The 19380-nt window shown below is 42.1% G+C and overlaps 1 protein-coding gene across 1 annotated transcript in view; it reads left to right on the top strand.

Annotated features, from left to right (window-relative positions):
* Nucleotides 1-17956: 17956 nt before the first annotated feature.
* Nucleotides 17957-19380, top strand: part of fgf14 (fibroblast growth factor 14) — a gene marked incomplete at both ends in the record, with an annotated part of 87672 nt that continues 86248 nt past the window's right edge. The window contains one exon of the mRNA XM_080019406.1: nucleotides 17957-18176. Within this exon, the coding sequence (XP_079875532.1) occupies nucleotides 17957-18176 (220 nt within the window). The remainder of the gene's footprint in view (nucleotides 18177-19380) is intronic.

Below are 19380 nucleotides of genomic sequence, written 5' to 3' on the forward strand. Positions count from 1 at the left end.
CTCTCAAACTGCCCGATCGCTCTGTAGGAATTGGTTCTATGGACCACATAATGAGGTATAGTTTTGACCATTTTAATTTTTAAACTGTGGTATTAGGTAGATGGGTGGATGGATGGATGGATGGATGGATAGATGGATGGATAGATAGAGATACTTTTTTCATCCCATGCAAAGGAGTGGGTACGGGAGATTTCGCATCTTTCCACTGTCCATAAATGCCAATTTTAAAGCATGTGCTTAGCATATGATAGAATATATATTTTACCTCTTGTAGAGTGGAGGAAGGCTCTCCAGGCTCCTCTGCTTCCCCGTCACTCTCCTCTACTCCCCCCTCTCCTCCAGTCCTCTGCATTACACCTGAGATAATAACCAGTGCCCATTTTATCAAGTGTTTTTAGTCAGTGCGAACTGACTAAAAAATCGAAGTGACACGAATTTGGTCCTATGTTAAGGAGTAGAATAGAGTATTTTTTCAGCTTCGCTAACCTAGGTAACTACTCCAATCTTCAGCAGGGTTTGGGAAAGGTTACAAGTGGTCTTAACCCGTCAAGAGTTCCCATTGTATGACGTTCCGGCAGCTTTTCTAATAATTCAACAATGTCTGGTGATATTATAAAAGTGTGGCCCTGTGTGAGTGTACTTGCGTCTATGTGTATGTACATGCCTTCCAGTGGTGGAACGTGACAAAGTACAAGTACTTTGTTACTTATCTGTGATTAAATACTTTCTTCAAATATCTGCACTTACACTGTAAGTATATTGAATTTTGGCTTTGGCTTTGGCTTTTAACTCTTACTCCAACACATTTAGACGGAAATATCTATACTTTGTAGTTTACGACATTGCTAACTGTTGTGTTAGTTTAATTATTACAAAAATAATCATTCAATCATTAATATTTATATACCAAAGCAAGAGGATAGATCGGGGACTGGGTTCTACAAAACAGCTCATCATTGAGCAGGTCCATCTCCTTGTAAATGACTATGACACCACCTCCACTATTTTATTGGGAATTGTAAGCAGGATATGCATGGGTTCTCATCAGAATAACAGGTACAGTAGTCGATGCACTTCATGAAGTATTATAGTCTGTTAGGGTACTAACAGGGTACTTTTACTTGCTTTAAGTAGATTTAAGAGCAAGTACTTGTTTGCTTTTACTTAAGTAGAAATGGCAATGACCACATTGGCACATTTTGACTTTTACAAGAGTAATTGTGTCAGGGTATTTGCACTTTTACTTAAGTAAAAGGTCGGAGTACTTCTTCCACCACTGGTGTCTTCTTGTTCTTCTTGTTCTAGTTCTTCTTCCTCGTCTTGTTCTTGTTCTTCCTCTTCTTCTTCTTCATCTTGTTCGTGTTCTTCATCTTCTTCTTCTTCTTGTTCTTCATCTTCTTCCTCTTGTTCTTCATCTTCTTCTTCATCTTCTTCTTCCACATCTTCTTGTTTTTCCTCACCTTCTTGTTCTCCTTGTTCCCCTCCTTCTGGTTTCCCTTCTCCTTCTTCCCCTTCTTTCCCTCCTTCTGCTGCTCCTCCTTCTCCTTCTAATGGCTTGCCTTGTTGTTCGGTTTGCAGGTTGTATAGTTCCATCGTCGCCCTCCTCCTTTCCTTTAGCTCTTCCCACTGCTTCTGCATTTTGATCGTGTGTGTGTGTGTGTGTGTGTGTGTGTATGTGAGCGTGTGCGAGTGTGTGCAAATGTGTGTTTATGTTTCTGTGTGTGTCTGCGTGTGACCGTGTGTGAGCATGTGTGTGTGTGTGTGTGTGAGCGTGTGTGTTTGAGTGTGGGTGTGTGTTTTATGGCCCACACACTCTTGTTGAGGACACTCAGCTGGAGCTCATGCACTCCAACACTTGAACTTTATAGGGGCAGAGTTGTTATGTCACAAAGACATCACATGCTAATTGGGAGTTCCCTAAATATGTTGTTGTGTTTCCATGACGACAGATCCACAAAATAATTACAACAACGTGACACTAGTAGTTACTACAGATCATTCTACTTTATAAATGTGTTTTATTATTTATTTCATACAGTATAGTATACGGCATTCATGTTTTTATTATTGCCACTGTAATTGCCTTTGGTTTATTAATTCTTTTTTTTTTAACTATAATTTTTTTAATTATTGTTTTTGTTCAGAATTTTATTATTATTCTCCTTGGCATATTTCGGGCTAAAAGTGTCTGGTGCACAGCAACCGCCAAACCAACAGACATGGTTGAGGTCTCGTTGGAACAGGGGCGTTTGAGATATCTTGTAGTTCAAGTTTGATCCACATTCATCTATGTTTGTATATTTGGAGCAGAAATGAGTGAAAAACCGTTGCAAAATTACCGGAAGTCACAGAACATTGGCATAATGCGATTCGTTTGTGGAGCGGGAAGCGTGGTCATCATCATCCAATTTGTTCTATATGCAGGATGTGTCTCTGGGGAGGCATTTACATGGGGGGAGTTGCGCGGTATATACTCCATTGGTGTGTAGTGGTTGCTTCATGCAAGATTTGCATGTGTTGCCATTATAACATAAGGGTGTATTCAATTACTGATAATTAATCTGATTATACTGTGTACCTTTTATGAAGAGAATTTATTGCTGCGACTAAACTGGACCCTGTGCATTGCATCCTGCAGCTATATTTAAAATAATTATCATTATTATTATTATTATTGTTATTACTATTATTGATCCAGCCCGCAGGGCTGTTATTGCTGGGATTTTATTACTTGGATCCTTGGTATTTTTCAGGATAAAAGTGTCTGTAACACGACAATCGCTGAACCCACAGACAGACATGGTTGACATGGTTTCATTAGAACTAGGACTTGTCAGACATATTATGGTTCAAGTTTGATCCATATCGATCTACATTTGGAGCAGGAATTAGTAAAAAAAACGGTGGAAATTTACTGAAACTACCAGAACTTTGGCATACATTGATTCATTTTGGAGCGCGTACTTTGTGACATCATCATCCAATTTGTCATATATGTCCAGGTTTCATCTCTGGATGATCATTCACACCTGGCAAGGTCCGCGGTGTAGGGCTGCACGATCAATTGTATTTTAATCGTCATCTCGATATGAACATGTGGGAAAAACACATCGCAAAAGACTGCCTGAAACATGATGAGTGAAAAATAATTATAATAAATAAATATTTTTTTATTTTTTTAGCTGTCCAAGAGAGCATGCAACATGGAACTCTGAAAACTCGGAAGTAATGCTGCATTCAATGGAACTCTCAATGAATAACTGTTATTTGTGTTGTTTTCCACCAGATTTTTTTATTTATTTCAAGATATGTTTTTCTGAGTTTAGAAGTAATTGTATTATTTGTTGTGTATTGCTTGTGTGTTTTCATGTTCCAGATGCCAAAGAGAAGTCGAAAGTCTAAGACAATAAAGAAACAATTGGCAGAACGTCCACACTGCGTTCCATGTGAAGCTCCAGGTCCAGCCCCCAGGGCTGAACATTTTTAAAGCTAAAACAATTTGAAAGAGAAGAACGGCAGAAGCTACAAAGACGGTTATGTCTCATTAGAATCGGTATATCACAAACATCTGTGGTGGATGGGGTGGTTTAAATAGCCACACATGATGCTCGTTGGCTGGGCTAATGAGCATCAGGTTTTTTTAAAACCCCGTCCACACACTCAGTCAAGTTCAAGTTCAAGTTCAAGAGATTATTTGTCACATACATACACATACGGTCGTACATATATGCAGTGAATTGTCATGACACCCGGTGATTACGCACAAGCTCTATACGCTCGAAGAATACTCAAATGTGCGTAATCGGCACGCGGTGCTCGCGCAGGCGGCCGCAAGGGGCGGCGCCACAATCGCGGTTCTGGGTTCTATAATTATATAATAGGTTAATTGTCTGTGTTGTATTAAATATACATCATGGGTGACAAGAAGAACATTGCCTGCTTTGTTGGCCTTCTTCTCCTCATTCTTCTTATCCACCAACTGTATTTGGTTGAGTTTTCTAAGAGTCAAGAGGGGAGCCCTGTGTCACGGCATGTTCCATCTGCTCCTGGCTAATTCCACCTAGCCTCAGCTCTACAATAAACTGGTGTTCAAAACCATCCGTCGTCTGTGTCTCTGTGCCGGAGGTCCCTGAACATGCCACTTGGGTGGCCTGTGGTTTCGAATCTGCCACACATCTCATGGTTTAATATTCATCCAAATCGATCCACATATGGAACAGAAATTTCTTAAAAAACCGCCAAATTTTATCCAAATCACAGACAGTTTCTAATTCATCGAACACCAAAATATTTGCAACAGGGCTAAAACTATCTGGAACACAACAATGACATAAGCTACGAACACGGTTGAGGTGTTATTTGAACTGGTATGTCACAAACATCTCGTGGTTTCAATTTCATCCAAATCAATCCACATATGGAGCAGAACTTAGCAAAAAAACGATCAAAGTTGACCCCAGGTATCCAGTTGGTTGTGCTTGACCGACATGCCACTGTTCATAAGTTCATGAGATTTACAGTAAGATGCTTTATGATGCCATAATACTATTTAATATAAATGTGCAGGCTCTGATTCAGAATGTACATTTGCACCATGTCAAGTTTGCAGTATAGACTCCCTTGCCCTGTAATTGTTAGAGATTACAAACTAGGCATGTGTTTATGTACCTTCTTACCTGGTAGATGTCTGTAGATCCGTTCGATTGATATTTTATATCTTTGGTTTCCATTACTTTGCCGGGTTAATTAAAAATATGAAAACCAGTAGTCCAAACACTCGTGACCATGTCATGTCCACTCGAATGCACAAGTGAGTGATGCGTTCCAAATCCAGCGAGGTGTTAGAAAAATAGAAGCTGTAATACCGTAAACAGTCTCAGAAGTACCACAACGTTTTTCATGGAAATGTAACTTATTGAAATTGAAATCAAGGAAAGAAGTCACCACTAAAATGACATAAGTTCGACTGCTATCGTAAAACTCGAACTATGTGAACCTGCGTAAACACGTCATAATTGATGCGCACGAAACCCAACGTCACCTGCCGTCACTGAGACTGCACATGTACTTACACACAAGGTAAGTTATAACAATGACAAGGTTTGGTTGAAAGTAAAAATTCAACGGTTGTTTTAAAGAAACGTAACGTATATACAGTTCCAAAAACTAAAGATAGCAAACTAAAATGAAAAGGCAGAAAGTGTTCATTATTGACAAGTTCATCCATAATGATTCTAATACTCTAATTAAGGTTAAAGTTCCATAAATGTTGCCTTCAGATCCAGCGAGCTGTCAGAAAAATAGAAGCTGTGATATCGTAAATACTCACAGAAATACGACAATATTTTTCGTATTTCATGGAAACGTAACTTATTGAAAATGTAATTCAAGGAAACAAGTGACCACTACAATTCCTGGGTTACGCAGTGTCGCGCGCTGTGTCCTGGCGCACTGTGTCAGCCAGGAATGATCATAATTCTGAAAAACACAGTTGTTCAGGAGTATTTTAACTGAACACCTGAAGAGAAACATGCAGACGTAAGCCCGTGTTGATTGGTCCAGACGTAATTCAACAATTTTTGTAACTTTTGTAACTTGGGATGCATTTCACAGAAACCCAAAAACTGTAATATGTACCTACAAGGAATAAAGTGGACCCCGTGTATGGCTGACTGCAGCTATATTTATTATTATTATCATTATTATTAGTTAGTAGAAGTAGTAGTAGTAGTAGTAGTAGTAGTAGTAGTAGTAGTAGTAGTAGTAGTAGTAGTAGTATTACTCTCTTGAAATGGAAGCCAGTCCAAACTAAGCCAGTCAAGTTATGACTTAATTATACCAAAACAGTAACTTTGCAATCAACAGAGATAATACAAATGATGACAATCTAAAACACACAAGAAATAAATGCACCAAAACCCTTGATGTCTCTTAAAATTAGACACGGGTGACAGACGTATGGCCTCAAAACCAACCAGAACATTCGGACTCAGCCAAGATAGTGTGTGGTTTTTTCCTAAATTACAGCATGTATCCAGTTTAATTTCAGCACACTCAGTAAACACCAGTGTGTGCAAGTCCCTCTTCTATTTCTCAGTCCGCTACTAGTAAAGAAACTTTGTCTTTCAATTGTCTGGATCCCTTACTTATTACAGTGCATCCCAAATGAGATGTTTTTCATTTGAAAGCTTTGCCAGTGCATTAAACCAGTCCTGCGGCAACATATTCCCAAGAGATTAAGCAGTAAACTTCACATTCCGATCAGCATCCAGCTCTATCAGCACCGAGTGCAATTCTTTCTGAAACCGCTGTTGTGTCAACTCAACACCGGCTTTCTTGGGCGCAAGCAAGTGTGCCCTACCTGCATGTCACACCGTCTAAGACTGTAATTTACAGCATATCTAAAAAATGTAATAGAACATGATTAGAAGATATTAATTATAAGAGCAGTGTATTGTATATTATTTTAAGTAGTAGTTTAACAGGAAATAAGAAACATAGGCCTACTTAGTATGTTGTCTCGAAAAAGACAATGATCGGTCATTTGCCCCCAGATTACTTAGAGTTGAAGATGTGAGTGATTTAGTTAATTGCATTGCATCACTTGTAATCGATCGCCAGGTCCCTGTGATTTACCTTGTCGTCTGTTGCACTCCTAGATTATCCCCTGGTCCAGTCGGGCTGCATGCAGCGACGGTGCTGCGGCCTGTTTTCTGCCAGCCACGGACAGGTTGCCATGACAGCAGCGGGCGCGAGGTGAGACGAATGAATAGTTGCAAACAGTCTGCTTGTTGAACTAGTTCTGCATACTGGCGTGGAGATAATTGATGGCCAAACAAGCTGCACTGCTCCATCATACAGGGTTTCAATCGTCGTGGAAGCGGAAAGTTTGAAAATCCAGGCAGGGTGTCAAGCATATGGCCTGCGGGCCGGATTGGGGCCCGAGCGAAAATTTGGTGAAAAATAAGAAAGAAACAAGGAAACAAACAAATAAATATTTAATAATATTTTAATGAATATTTTAATAAAAAAATATTGACATTCAGTTATTATAGATACAGCTTAATCTTGCAATCCTGTCTTAATCCTACTGTCATAAAGCACAGTATTTAAACTTTTGATTATATATGAAATCCAGTGTTTTTTTTGTACCAAGATTTACATTAAGATATTTGAACTCCATTAAGTTTTCATCATTTTATTTATGAAATACACTTTAAGAGCTGTGCAGGCATTCTGCAGTATTCAGGGCCTGTTGAATGAATCCCGTTGATGCCGTTCTTCATGAATGGACATTTTCTTTACAATACTGCCCCCTATTGGTAAAAAAACCCAACGATGTCTCACTTAAATTGTTCCAGTTCATTATTCTGACCATGAATATTGGGCTGATATTATAAACTTCGAGACAATGTAAAATAACCACACGCCAATGGAGCAACGTATAGTGCCATATCCAGCTGCTAATTTTCTTCAAAATTAAAGAATGAGACAGTAACGAATGAGGGATTACCCTTATTTCTTGTATTTGCACAATCTCCTTTCTTTCAGTTTTTCCATCAAACATCGAAAAAAACATTAAAAAAAAACAAACCCAACATGTAATAAAATGTAACAAATTACATTTTAGCATCCTAGATTGCTATGTTGCAATATTTATATAAAAAAAAGATGGGCCCCTGAAAATATTGATGTATAGATCATATAAAAATAAAAAATTGACAATGTACGTATTTTTACAATAAACTATAAACCGTATCAAAAAAATTCACACTAAAAATCGGAAATGGTGCTCGATGGCATATGCATATAAAATAATCTGCAAAATGAAAATAAGTACTTTAAATTGCATTAAAGTGGCCATTCCAGGAGAAAAAAAAAATCTTTAGTCTTGGAACCGTTAACAGTCCTGCTGCTTGGACTGGATGCATCAGATACCAACACAGTCATATTGTACAACAGTGTGGTTTTGCAGGGATGCGTCTGTCCTGGCAAGGGCTGATTCTCCTTTTCTCCACCACCACCACCACCACCACCTCATCCCCTCCACCACCACCACCACCACCACCTCATCCCCTCCTCCTCCTCCTCCACCTCCTCCTCCTCCGAGGCCAGTTAATTATCCCCCCCACCGCACATCTCACTGTGTTGGAAGAGCCCTCATGAATGAATTATGGGCAGTAAAAAATTTCCAGTCTAATTTGTTACGTAGTTTTACAAGGCGAGACAGGTGTTGATTGGACAGACGGAAAATATCAGAGTGATAAAATAGAAATGGGGAGTTAGGTACTTCTCTCTCTCTCTCTCTCTCTCTCTCTCTCTCTCTCTCTCTCTCTCTCTTGCTTTCTCTCTCACTTTATTTTAATTTATGAATTTCCTCCATCCATATGTCTCATTACCAACGTTACAAACACTACAATGGGCATTTTATGCGGGCAGAGGGGAATCCAGCCAAGGGCACAAATACATATATAATAAATACTATGCTGTGTTCATTTGGAGTTTCATACATATGGAAAAAGATTTCCATATACCTTGTGAGAGAGTCCTCCGGTGAAAAGGGAGGGGCGGCTGTGTTACTTATATCTAAGGTGACGATGATGTGTGTTTTCATGTCATCACTGGATATTCTGTTGCATCCTCTCAGGAATAAGCAATAAGAGGCACAGAGTGCGACAAAGTACATTAAGGTCAGATACGCGGTTTACAACTCAAGAGTTATGCAGTAAGGTTTAGTGTGTGTGCGTTTCATTTTTGTCATTTCATAGACTAATTTGGCTATACTATCATCACTGCAGCATCGTCTTTTCTTCCAGGTGAGTGATGAATTTTGGGTGAGGGATGATGATGGTGTTTTTGAAATAGAAGAGCCGTTTTAAACACGTTCACCCTGACTTCAAGTGACCAAAAAGGCCTAAATAATTCACGGGGAAAAGTGTGGAGTGCGGTTGCATCTGTGCATCTACCGAAACCGCTCGTCTGTTTATCCCACCACGGGGCACCAAAAGCACTAAGCCCGGCGTTAAGCCTCACTCCCCTCCCTGATGGAGACAAACACCAAGAGTTCCGGGCGGGCTGCCGCGGCGGCGCTGCCCGTGGCCATCTCTGACAGAGGCCTCAGCGGGAGGATGGCTGTCGATCCCCCAAGGTTAGGAGGGGTGTTTTTTTTCGGTGTGTGTGATGGAAAGTGACTAGGGTAACAGGTCTCTGGGGAGGATCCCGTTAAGAGGTGGCTGGCCCGCACCACATCCTGCATCCTGCATCCTGGCCCGGACACCGAGTGCCTGCTGGAATCTCCAGCCAGATGGCTGCCATTACACTGTTCCTTCCAATGGGTGGATGGATGACTTTATCCATCTCAGTATCTATATATACCCTCGATGTCATATCCATATATGCATTTATAGAAAGAGAGAGAGAGAGAGGGAGAGATAGAGCACAAGATTATTTATCAGGAGTTATTGACTTCTTCCCAACTGGTTAATGAGCCCGGTGTTAAAGCATAAACCATACTCCTGTCCTGGCCTTCTACAAATTAGAGACACTGATCATAGCATCAGGTCATACCTAATTATAAGTAAGAGTAAGTATACAATTTTCTTTCTCTCTAACACACACACACACGCGCACGCGTACACACACACACACACACACACACGGATACACACACACACGAACACACATTTGTAATCAAGAGACTAAATTAGGAATTATTAATCAATTTAGATAAATTATTTGTAAATGACTTATAAATACTTTCAAAATAGCTTTACAGGTATTCAGGTGTTTTGCCCTTTTAATTTACATTGTTTTCACATTGATAGGAGAGAGTCAACATTAAAACAGAAAAAGCATTCCATCATACACAAAATTTGACGTATGCAATTTAAAAGGCAACAACAATTTCCGACTAATGGACCTGAAGAGGACTGGGAGACACCGAGGCACTACGCCTCCAGTCTCGCTGCTTCCAAAGAGCGGCCGAGCTACGGCACGTTGGGACGGAGGCTTTGACTCGGAAACAGACTTTTTTCATCTAAAAGCGTCTCTTTAGATGACAGTAAGGCACCCACTGCACTTCCCCCTGGATGCAGGAAGTTCGCCCCCTTTTAATACTCCATCCATAGAAGGTCATATCTGTGATATATTTGTACTCAGCGAGGGCATCAATAATGAAACGTGCAGTCCTTATGATCGGGAGTCGCATTCCTATTGCAAAGCATGATGAAACACTTAGTCTAGGGCGGTTACATAACCGGGGTATGAGTGAAGAGGATAATAAACTAGCAGGGATGGGGCCAGGTAAAGAAACATACTGAATCTATCAACTGCAGTGTGGGAGCACAAATGTAGAAAGTCGGCTGAAGTAACGAGAAACAGCGGACGCGCCTACATACCTATTCACATGAGACACTTATAAGTGTGTGCCTTTGAGACTAAAGGTCTGTGGCTCAACATTTCTCCCCTGTAGCACTTTAACAAAATGAAAAGCATTGTAAAAATAATTTATTGTTATTATTTATTCATATTTTAATGAATTAATAAATTAATAATGTATTCATTTCTTTATTTCTTTATTCATTCATTTATTTATTAATATGTTGTATTTATTCATTGAATTTAATTTATTCATTTTTATTTCTATTATTATCATTATTATTAGGACAAAACAGTCCTTGAATTTGAATTAGCATATAAAATGCCACGGACAGCCGACCGTGCACAGTGGCCCTCGCAATGAAGGTTGTGTAAAAATGCCGTCCTGCCCTCCAGCGTGGAGGAAAAGTGGTTCAGTAGGGTACAGCAGCCTCTTCCCCTGACACCAACATTGGCCAGGTGGTGACACATTTACTGTGCTGCTCACGTGTTTCCACTTAAACATGTAAGAAACAGGCGATCATGCTTTTGGAGAGTGTTTTTCTTTTCACCCCCCCCCCCCCCCCCGCCCCAGTTAACAATTCTGTGAACAATTTTTCGTTGGATTGTGGCAGGTGTGCTGTGCTGTACGTGTATGTGTACCAGTGTGTTTTTTTGGGAAAATATTTGTGATAATACTCCATTTCGGTGACTGCTTTCTCCTTGGGTGGTGTGTGTGCGTGCGTGCGTGCGTGCGTGCGTGCGTGCGTGTGTGTGTGTGTATGTGTGTGTGTGTGTGTGTGTGTGTGCAACAGAGTCAGAGATTGCATTTGTGCGTAGCGATTACTTATTAAGTAATTATTATGTTATTTAACATATCCTCAGAGAGCTGTGACCTCACTTATACGACTAAAGTCAATCGTTAGCACCTACTGATATCTTTATGTCTCCTGGACCTGGCCGGCCTCCAGGAGAGCAGCACCCTGTTAGCCCCACGGAATTACATTCACTATTTCTATGTAAACGGTTTGTATTCCTCAGCCAGTAGCATCCAGTCCAATAAACCTGTACTCTCCAACAAAAGAATCCTCAGCTCCTCTAAATCAAACTTCCTCCGGCGGACAGCGTAATCACACCGGCCCCTGTTCCCCTGGAAATCATTTGGCCATTAGAGAACACCTATGTTATGAGATGATATTTGTCCTTGTTGGGCGCAGGAAAAAATACGCTGTTCGGAAAGCGGCCCTGGTAGAGGGCATGAGCTGCAAACAGTTGGCCACATGGAAGATCAGTCGCCACAGAAAGGGGGACATCGCTGGAGTATTGATTATTTGCTGGCAGAGCAGGAACAGATCAATCAGATGACGGTACATGGTCCTGTGACCGTACCACTGTGCAACTGCCTTAATACAGTCAAACGCCTCTGGTCGGCCATTCATGAACCCACATTAGATCCGCGGAGCATTTCGGGATTTCATTGTATCTCAACTGACCAGGGCTGTCACAAGGCCCACAAAAGGGCAGAACACAGTTCAGGTCAAGTCTAAAAATGGAAAGTGTTCTCGTGATGAGGAAAAGAACATACCGGCTCTGACGATACTGACCGGACACAAACTCCCTCAGAGATCATTATGAAAGAGCGTCATTAGAGAAGGCCTTATTTTGGTCCCAGTGCATCATTAAGATAGTGTGTGTGTGTGTGTGTGTGTGTGTGTGTGTGTGTGTGTGTGTGTGTGTGTGTGTGTGTGTGTGTGTGTCTGTGTGTGTGTGTGTGTGTGTGTGTCTGTGTGTGTCTGTGTGTGTGTGTCTGTGTTTACATTTAAAGACATTTTTAATAGGAGGGTTGGGTCAAAGAGGCCAGTGTTTTGGGGTGGTTTTGGGAGTCCATAGACGGAAGGGCGATGCCAGCGCCCGAAGATGTTTGACATCCCAGTGACCACTGTAGCATTCATAGACATCTGCCCACTCACTGTTCCGTCTGACGCCCCTCTCCTCCTCTCAAAGCCGTCGGCAAGGGCTGACGACTCTCCCCTGTCCCTCTCCAAACCAAAATGAGGACCATTCTTCGGTAATTTACGTGTGCATCCATCAGGTTTCAAACAGAAACTCTTCCTCTTCGGAGCAGAGGAGAGAGCGCAGGTGCAAATCCCCGTGTGGCAAAGATGAACCCGGGCACTCATTCAAACACGAAATCAATGGAAAGTTAGTTACATGTTCAAGTGCTCATTATATTTCTGAGGCTCCATCGGTGGTATCGAGTGCCCGGGAAATGGACCTCGAAGTCGGGAGGGGAAGGCTAAGGACTGAACAAATAATTACGCCGTGGGAAATCTCGCATAAATGAACATTGCTTCAACAAACGGTAGAATGACTTTACAAACCATACGTCGCATAACTTCAGAATAGAATCTCAGTATACCTATAATTATTGGGTGGTGCTAGGTTAGTAAAACTGGGCCTACGGTCATTTTTTTAAAATATGGCACACCACAGAGCCACACAACAAATCTGCCTTAACTATATGACGACCACTCTACACAGATTAGGTGGCGTCATTTCCCCTATCGCTCTGAAATTAGGACTATTGGAAAATTGGTAATCAAAATGGATTTTAAAGAGAGGCTGCAAATTATGTGTGTGGGATTCGTCAATTTGTTTTAATTGATCTTTGGCCATATTAGTCACAATGTGGGTGCACTGGAGAGGTTGGAACTCTCTTCTCCGAACGCCGCATATCATACAATTCAGCCAATACCTAGCGAGTGACTCTAACAATAACTCAATGGCCGACGGTAATATAGACTGAATGTACTGACTGCTCAGCCAGTCCTTTCAACAAACTATTATCAGTATAAAAAGTGTATCATTGTTTCGCCAGTTTGGGCTTAAAGTGCAAAGTGTTCTGAGGCTCTCTAGTCTGCACATGGACTTAAAGTAGGCAAGAGTCCTGTCGCTTGGAAAATAAGTTTATTAAAACTTGTTCAAGAAGATAGTTTTCCTGTATGTGTGTGTGTGTGTGTGTATATCTTGCCCATGACTGAATTTGATCTAGAGCAGCTGTCTATTTACCAGTCCGCCCTTTCTCTCGGTGTTGCCAAACACGGGGCGTTCTCCTCCTCTGATTGGTGGAGAGCTTGGCCACAGGCGTTCTGTCTAAGTCGTTGGGTGGAGAGGAGCGGATGCTACCGTAGAACACAGCCAGCGGACACTGACATGGACACGGGCCCAGTAAAGCGTTCCGCTCAGAGCAATTGTGATGATTTTGCCATGGTTCTCACGCTCTCGGCTTGGGGAGATGCTCAAGTTAGAAGTAAACCCATGTTCTATGTACATGTATATGTGTTAGAACATCGTGATCATTGGAGAAAGTCCTTGAGCCCAGTTGGGAGGATGTGACGCTGCGCACACCTCAAGCCGCCGCACAAATTCACAAAAGTGACATAAATGTGAAACAAAACCCACCTTAATTCACCACAGTTTGGGTGACGTCTTGTTTGAATCGATTCACTAAATAGTGAATATATTTCAATGAGAATCCTCTCAGCAACTGCTCTTCAGCCTTCATCACCTCAACACATCCTCAAAGCAGCTGTGTTTTTGCTAAACACTAAGCTCTTAACACTCAGGTTTTTAGTTTCCCACGCTTTGTATGTAAATTACATAAGTGCTTAATTGGTGCTTCCATACATCTTTCATACATCATACATTTTCATACTTTGCTTCAGGTTCTGGGACAGTCCGAAAAACAAAAATCTTCTGCACTGAAAGACGTTCGGGACCATATACTCCGCACGTGAGCATTTGATGATTGTACGGTCAAACTACAGATCCACGCATTTGCCTGTGTCCATCTCCATCCTCCTCAAACCAACAGGGGGGGAAAAAAAAGGAGGCCGTTAAAACTCGCCGGGGATCCTCCGTCCGCCCCGGAGCGGCCCCCGGCCAATCAAAATGAGGTATTCTAATGACGCCTGACAAAATTGTCAGCCGATATCCTCCGGGGTGCAATGATACTTTACATTTTAGTCGACGGATCGATGGGGAGGTTGACACCTGAGGCCTGTGCGCGGGGAGGGAACGCCGGGGAGTCTGCGGGGAAAACCTCCGCAGCGTCTGAGCCGATCCCCCAGCCAGTCCAATTCATTCCGAACTCATAGGACAGTGCTTGTGTGTGTGTATGTGTTTGTGTGTGTGTGTGTCTTTCCGTTATATCCGCTCATCAATAATTTAGGAATTGTCCTTACCCCCCCCCCCACATCAATAACAATGCATTTACAGTAAGCCTTTAAACGGTGACACAGTGTTAATAATTACGCTGTGTAAAGAAATTCAACGTGGGAAACATTTTGTTTCTAAGTGGCCCACGTCCCCCGAGGAAGCCGCTTATGACAGACAACCGACAAAAACGAGGTCGTTAAAATGGATTAATGCACATTATTCCATTATTTGGAAAGGAGGAACACACAACACCACCCCAGCTAATGAACCCCTTCCGTCTCTCATCACGCCTTCCGCTCTGTGGATAATATTTGTTTAAATCGGACTTCGGAATCGTCTTCACCTCGGCCTCGCCCCGCATTACATCACGTGCGCGGGCCGCGGTGATCGGTCTTCAATTAAGAGTTGTGATGGCGGTTTCAAGTACATTGTAGTGTTCCGTTAGATTAGAGCGCATCTTAGATTATGCCAGAGGGGGGGGATTACATAACGATATCAAGGACGTTAAGTCATCAATTATACGCAAGCAGGGAGAGCTTCTGAGGTTACTAACGTGTTGTCAATATGAATTCAAATGTATGGCATTCTGTGCATAGTGATGAATGATCCCCAATCTTATTTTCGGTGACATTTCCCAAGCTACAGATCGCTGAGAGTTGATCAGGGTCTGTTTCCTAATAGGGGAGACTGTACTGCTTCATCGCTATAAATGGCTGATAAAGAGAAACAGTACATTCATAGGGAAACATTACTCGGGACTGAATGCTAAATTACGGAAAATCAACTCTGCTCAAGCTAGTTTTGACCTCATCTTTGGCCATTTTCTGTGCACTGTAGCGCAGCACACGGAAATGAAGCTCCGTACCAAACTATTGATCGAACGTCATCCTCAGATGCTGACAGCAGCGCTGGCATCTGCCATTTGTGGCCTAAGAAAGTCTCGTCTGGTGAGTTCCACACAGTCTGACAGGCATGGGATTAATCTTCTCAGATTTGAAGAATGGCTTGCCATGAATGAATGTAATAAGAGACACTCAGACTAATTCAGATTATTTTGCCATTAGTCTGGTTGGGAAACACACAGTTAATACTTTCTGCTTGGGAGATGATGTAATATAAGTTTGACGTAAGAACGTTTATGTATGAACAACCCCCCCCCCCCCCCCCCACACACACACACACACACACACACACACTACCACTACACAAGTGAGACATAACAAAAATAAAACTGTTTACTTCTTCATTAGTCTGTGATGGAAAAAACATCAAATCCTCAGAGAAACGTTTTCTTCCAGCGGAACAGTCGCCATGAGCAACACACTGACTGGCCTCCACTCCCCTGAGATGATGCTCCAAAGCAGTGCTGAGGTTGGTGATACAGGATATAAAGTATATCGCTTGAATAACAATGCTTGAATTTTATCCATTCCCTGGCTAAGCCATTTCACATTTCGACTATAGGCCTACTGTAGAATTGAATTGGTAGTCGCGTAAGTTGACAGGAATATGTGGTGCTGGGACGACATACTGTAAGGACCTCCCTCTATGTAATTAATTGACCACATCACATTGATTTGTTCCAAAAGGGCAGGCAATGACTAAAGCCAGGCTACACACTCACACACACACACACACACACACACACACCATCAACTCATGGTCGCCATGCTATAAGTGCCTGTTTAGAGTAGAAGAAATGATGCTGCCAAATGGGCTTGAGGTCAAAGTGCGGGTAATATTGTATGTAATGTGAAGTTCTCATTTTTTGCCGTGTATATACTGTTTTTATATATATATATATATGTGTGTGTGTGTGTGTGTGTGTGTGTGTGTGTGTGTATGTATGTATGTATGTATATATGTGTGTGTATGTATGTATGTATGTATGTATATATACAGTATATATATATATTATATATATCATATACTTATTTCCTTCATTCTACTGTACTTAGACCACTGACACTGCATCCACCGATCACACGCGTGAAGGGTGGAGAACCTGTGACTTCTTGTGTTGAAATTGACAAAATCACTTCATATGTGTGTTGATGAGAAACAGCGGAAAGTCTCAAGACAGGAAGAAAAATGGTCAAGTCAAATAATGAAGCACAGTTGTTACAGAAGGTGTTTTGACAAGGTATCGTACCTATTTTTATTTATTTATTTTTAACAAAAAGAGAACACAGTGTACAATGTGCGTCTCGATCAGGAACCTAACGTCTACAGACTAGATATTTTGGCCGGAGGAGAATTATTTATTTAAAGTTAAATAAATAAATAATAAAAAAAATTAAAGGGCATAAATGAAAAATGTAATAAAATAATAACAATAACGTTAATGAACATATATACAAATACATATAAAAGTATAGACCTCAGCGCTTCATACTCGTGAAACATCCTGTGGAATGGGCTTTATAGACACATAACACAGTCTCAAATGAGATCATCATCATTTCTGGCCGCATCAGTGATATGACGGCGCACAAACCACGTGTTTACGTAATGAAAAGCCCCAATCTTCCAATGTAAGCCCTCCTCCTCCACCACACTCTTATTTCTAACAGAGGTCCGATGCGGAGCGGAGAAGATCCACGCAAAATATATTTTTTTAAACGAGCGCACCACGGCGAGAGACCCCCCAACCCCTCCTCCTCCTCCTCCCCGCCCCGACACCCCCACCCCCCTACACACACACACACACACACACACACACACACACACACACACGCACACACACCACATCATCTCACACACCGCCACCACCACCAGACCAGAAACCAAGAACCCTAAACCAGGTTGAGGGGGGGGAGGGAGGAGGAGATGAGAACTGAGCTCGTGGGGATCTAACCGGTTTTTTGTTTTTTTTGGGTTGTTTTTTTTTTTTCTTCCTATCTCCCCCCTCCCCACCCCACCCCCACCCCACCACCCCCCCCCCCCCCCCCCCAGCCCCCACGACAGAAAGCAAGTGGAGTCGCGGATCCCGCTCCGTGGATGTGGTGCGGGTCTTGCCGGGTCTCTCATTGCAGCATCCTCCCCTGGCTCTGGATGCCGAGCAGATCCACCCTCCTCCTCCTCCTCCTCTCTCCTCGCGCCGATCAACTCACGGGCAATGCTTTTCTCCTCGGAAACCCGCCGTGTCTCACTGTTTCCGCGGTAGTTCCGTTTGTTTACCGGGCTGCGCGTCTGCTCCTCCACACATGCAATTGACAGAGTATATTTTCTATTCTCCAGTAGTTGAGCTGTCCTCCTTTATACTCCAAAAGAAGAAGAAAAAAAACACCTTGATTGCCAAGTCCGACAGATCTAGTGACTATTTTTTTTTTTGGGTAGGACTTGCTATTTATATATACCTATTTTTTTTTTTTTCCTTTCTATGATACACTTGGCAGCCCTGTCCTGGAGAACTGATCCAATTGTGGTGTTGTTCTTGTTATTATGCAACCGCAAGGATCTCATCTACATCTGGGTGTTTAAGCCACTGGATTGCTCTTCGCCCAAATCAATGTGGTTTCTTTGGAACATTTTCAGCAAAGGAACGCATATGCTGCAGTGTCTTTGTGGCAAGAGTCTTAAGAAAAACAAGAATCCAAGTGGTAAGATCACCCTCATCCCTCAATGCATGCGTAACTCACAATTTCGGTCTCGGGATCAGTGTTATTGGTTTGTTTTGTTGTAATGGTGATAGATCTGCAATCATATTTATGCAGCGTGTGGATGCAGAGGCGGTGGGGAGGGAGGGAGGGAGGGAGGGAAGAGGGGGGGACAACTTCTCCCGTGCAGCTACTATCTGTGATGGCCAAAAAGAGGCTACATCCCCAACTTTTTAAATGGATGGCTGGATGGTGATTTGAATACCTCCAGTGGCGAGAGGGACGAGGCTCATGGAGTGATCTGTCTGCCAAACGTGCCAAACCCCCTATAACCAGGTTTGCAACCGGGCTTCACTGCAGCAGCAGCATCCCCCCCCTCTGCAACACTTCTCTGTGAGACAGGCTGCTATGTTTCCCAGCGAGCCAGCTGCAAGAGGCAGTCTATTCTTTCATGTCTCGCTCTAAATATGCCATAACAAGACCACGTTCATCATGCGTATACCCGAAGCAGCAGGGTTTTAGGTTCACTTTGCCGATACAACAGGGCCTGATATCAAAGAATTGATGCATTGAGGAATTATTTAGACTGTTGCACTGATACAAATGCCCACTTCAGTGTAATTTAGATTGTGGTATTTTTGATGCAATTCAGGATATCACTGACATTGACTAGTTTACAAGCTTATAGATAACAAATAAGAGCTTGTAAACTACTCACTGTATTTCCACTTGCAGTAAGCAAACAATGTTTATTTCAAATAGCTGTTGAATGAATAATAATAATAATAATAATAATTAATAAAAACAATAATAATAATATTTATGAGGATAATGATAATAATGATAAGCACGCAGCATGTCCAGCATGCAGCCCTGGATGACTGTTGCTCGTGTTACATGTTTGAAGTTGATGTAGCGTTTCTTTCTTGGATATTGCCACTGCAGTATAGTAGATCATCACACTGGAGCTAGTTTCCATGCTGATACGGCAAGAAAGAACAGATGAAAACACGTTATCTACGGCGCTTGGGATCTGTCAGGGCGCCGCCGTGATGTGAGGATGCCAATGCACGCTTTTTCTCGCTTGACAATAAACAATGAGTAAAGTAGTGACCAATCCTGCTGCTCAGGATAAAGATTTTTGTGCGGCAGCGACCAACTTTCCCCAGTTGCTCCAGGGACAGACCCAATGCCGTGCAGACAGAAT

The sequence above is a fragment of the Zeus faber genome (genome assembly GCF_960531495.2).
Source record: "Zeus faber genome assembly, chromosome: 18".
NCBI lineage: Eukaryota > Metazoa > Chordata > Actinopteri > Zeiformes > Zeidae > Zeus > Zeus faber.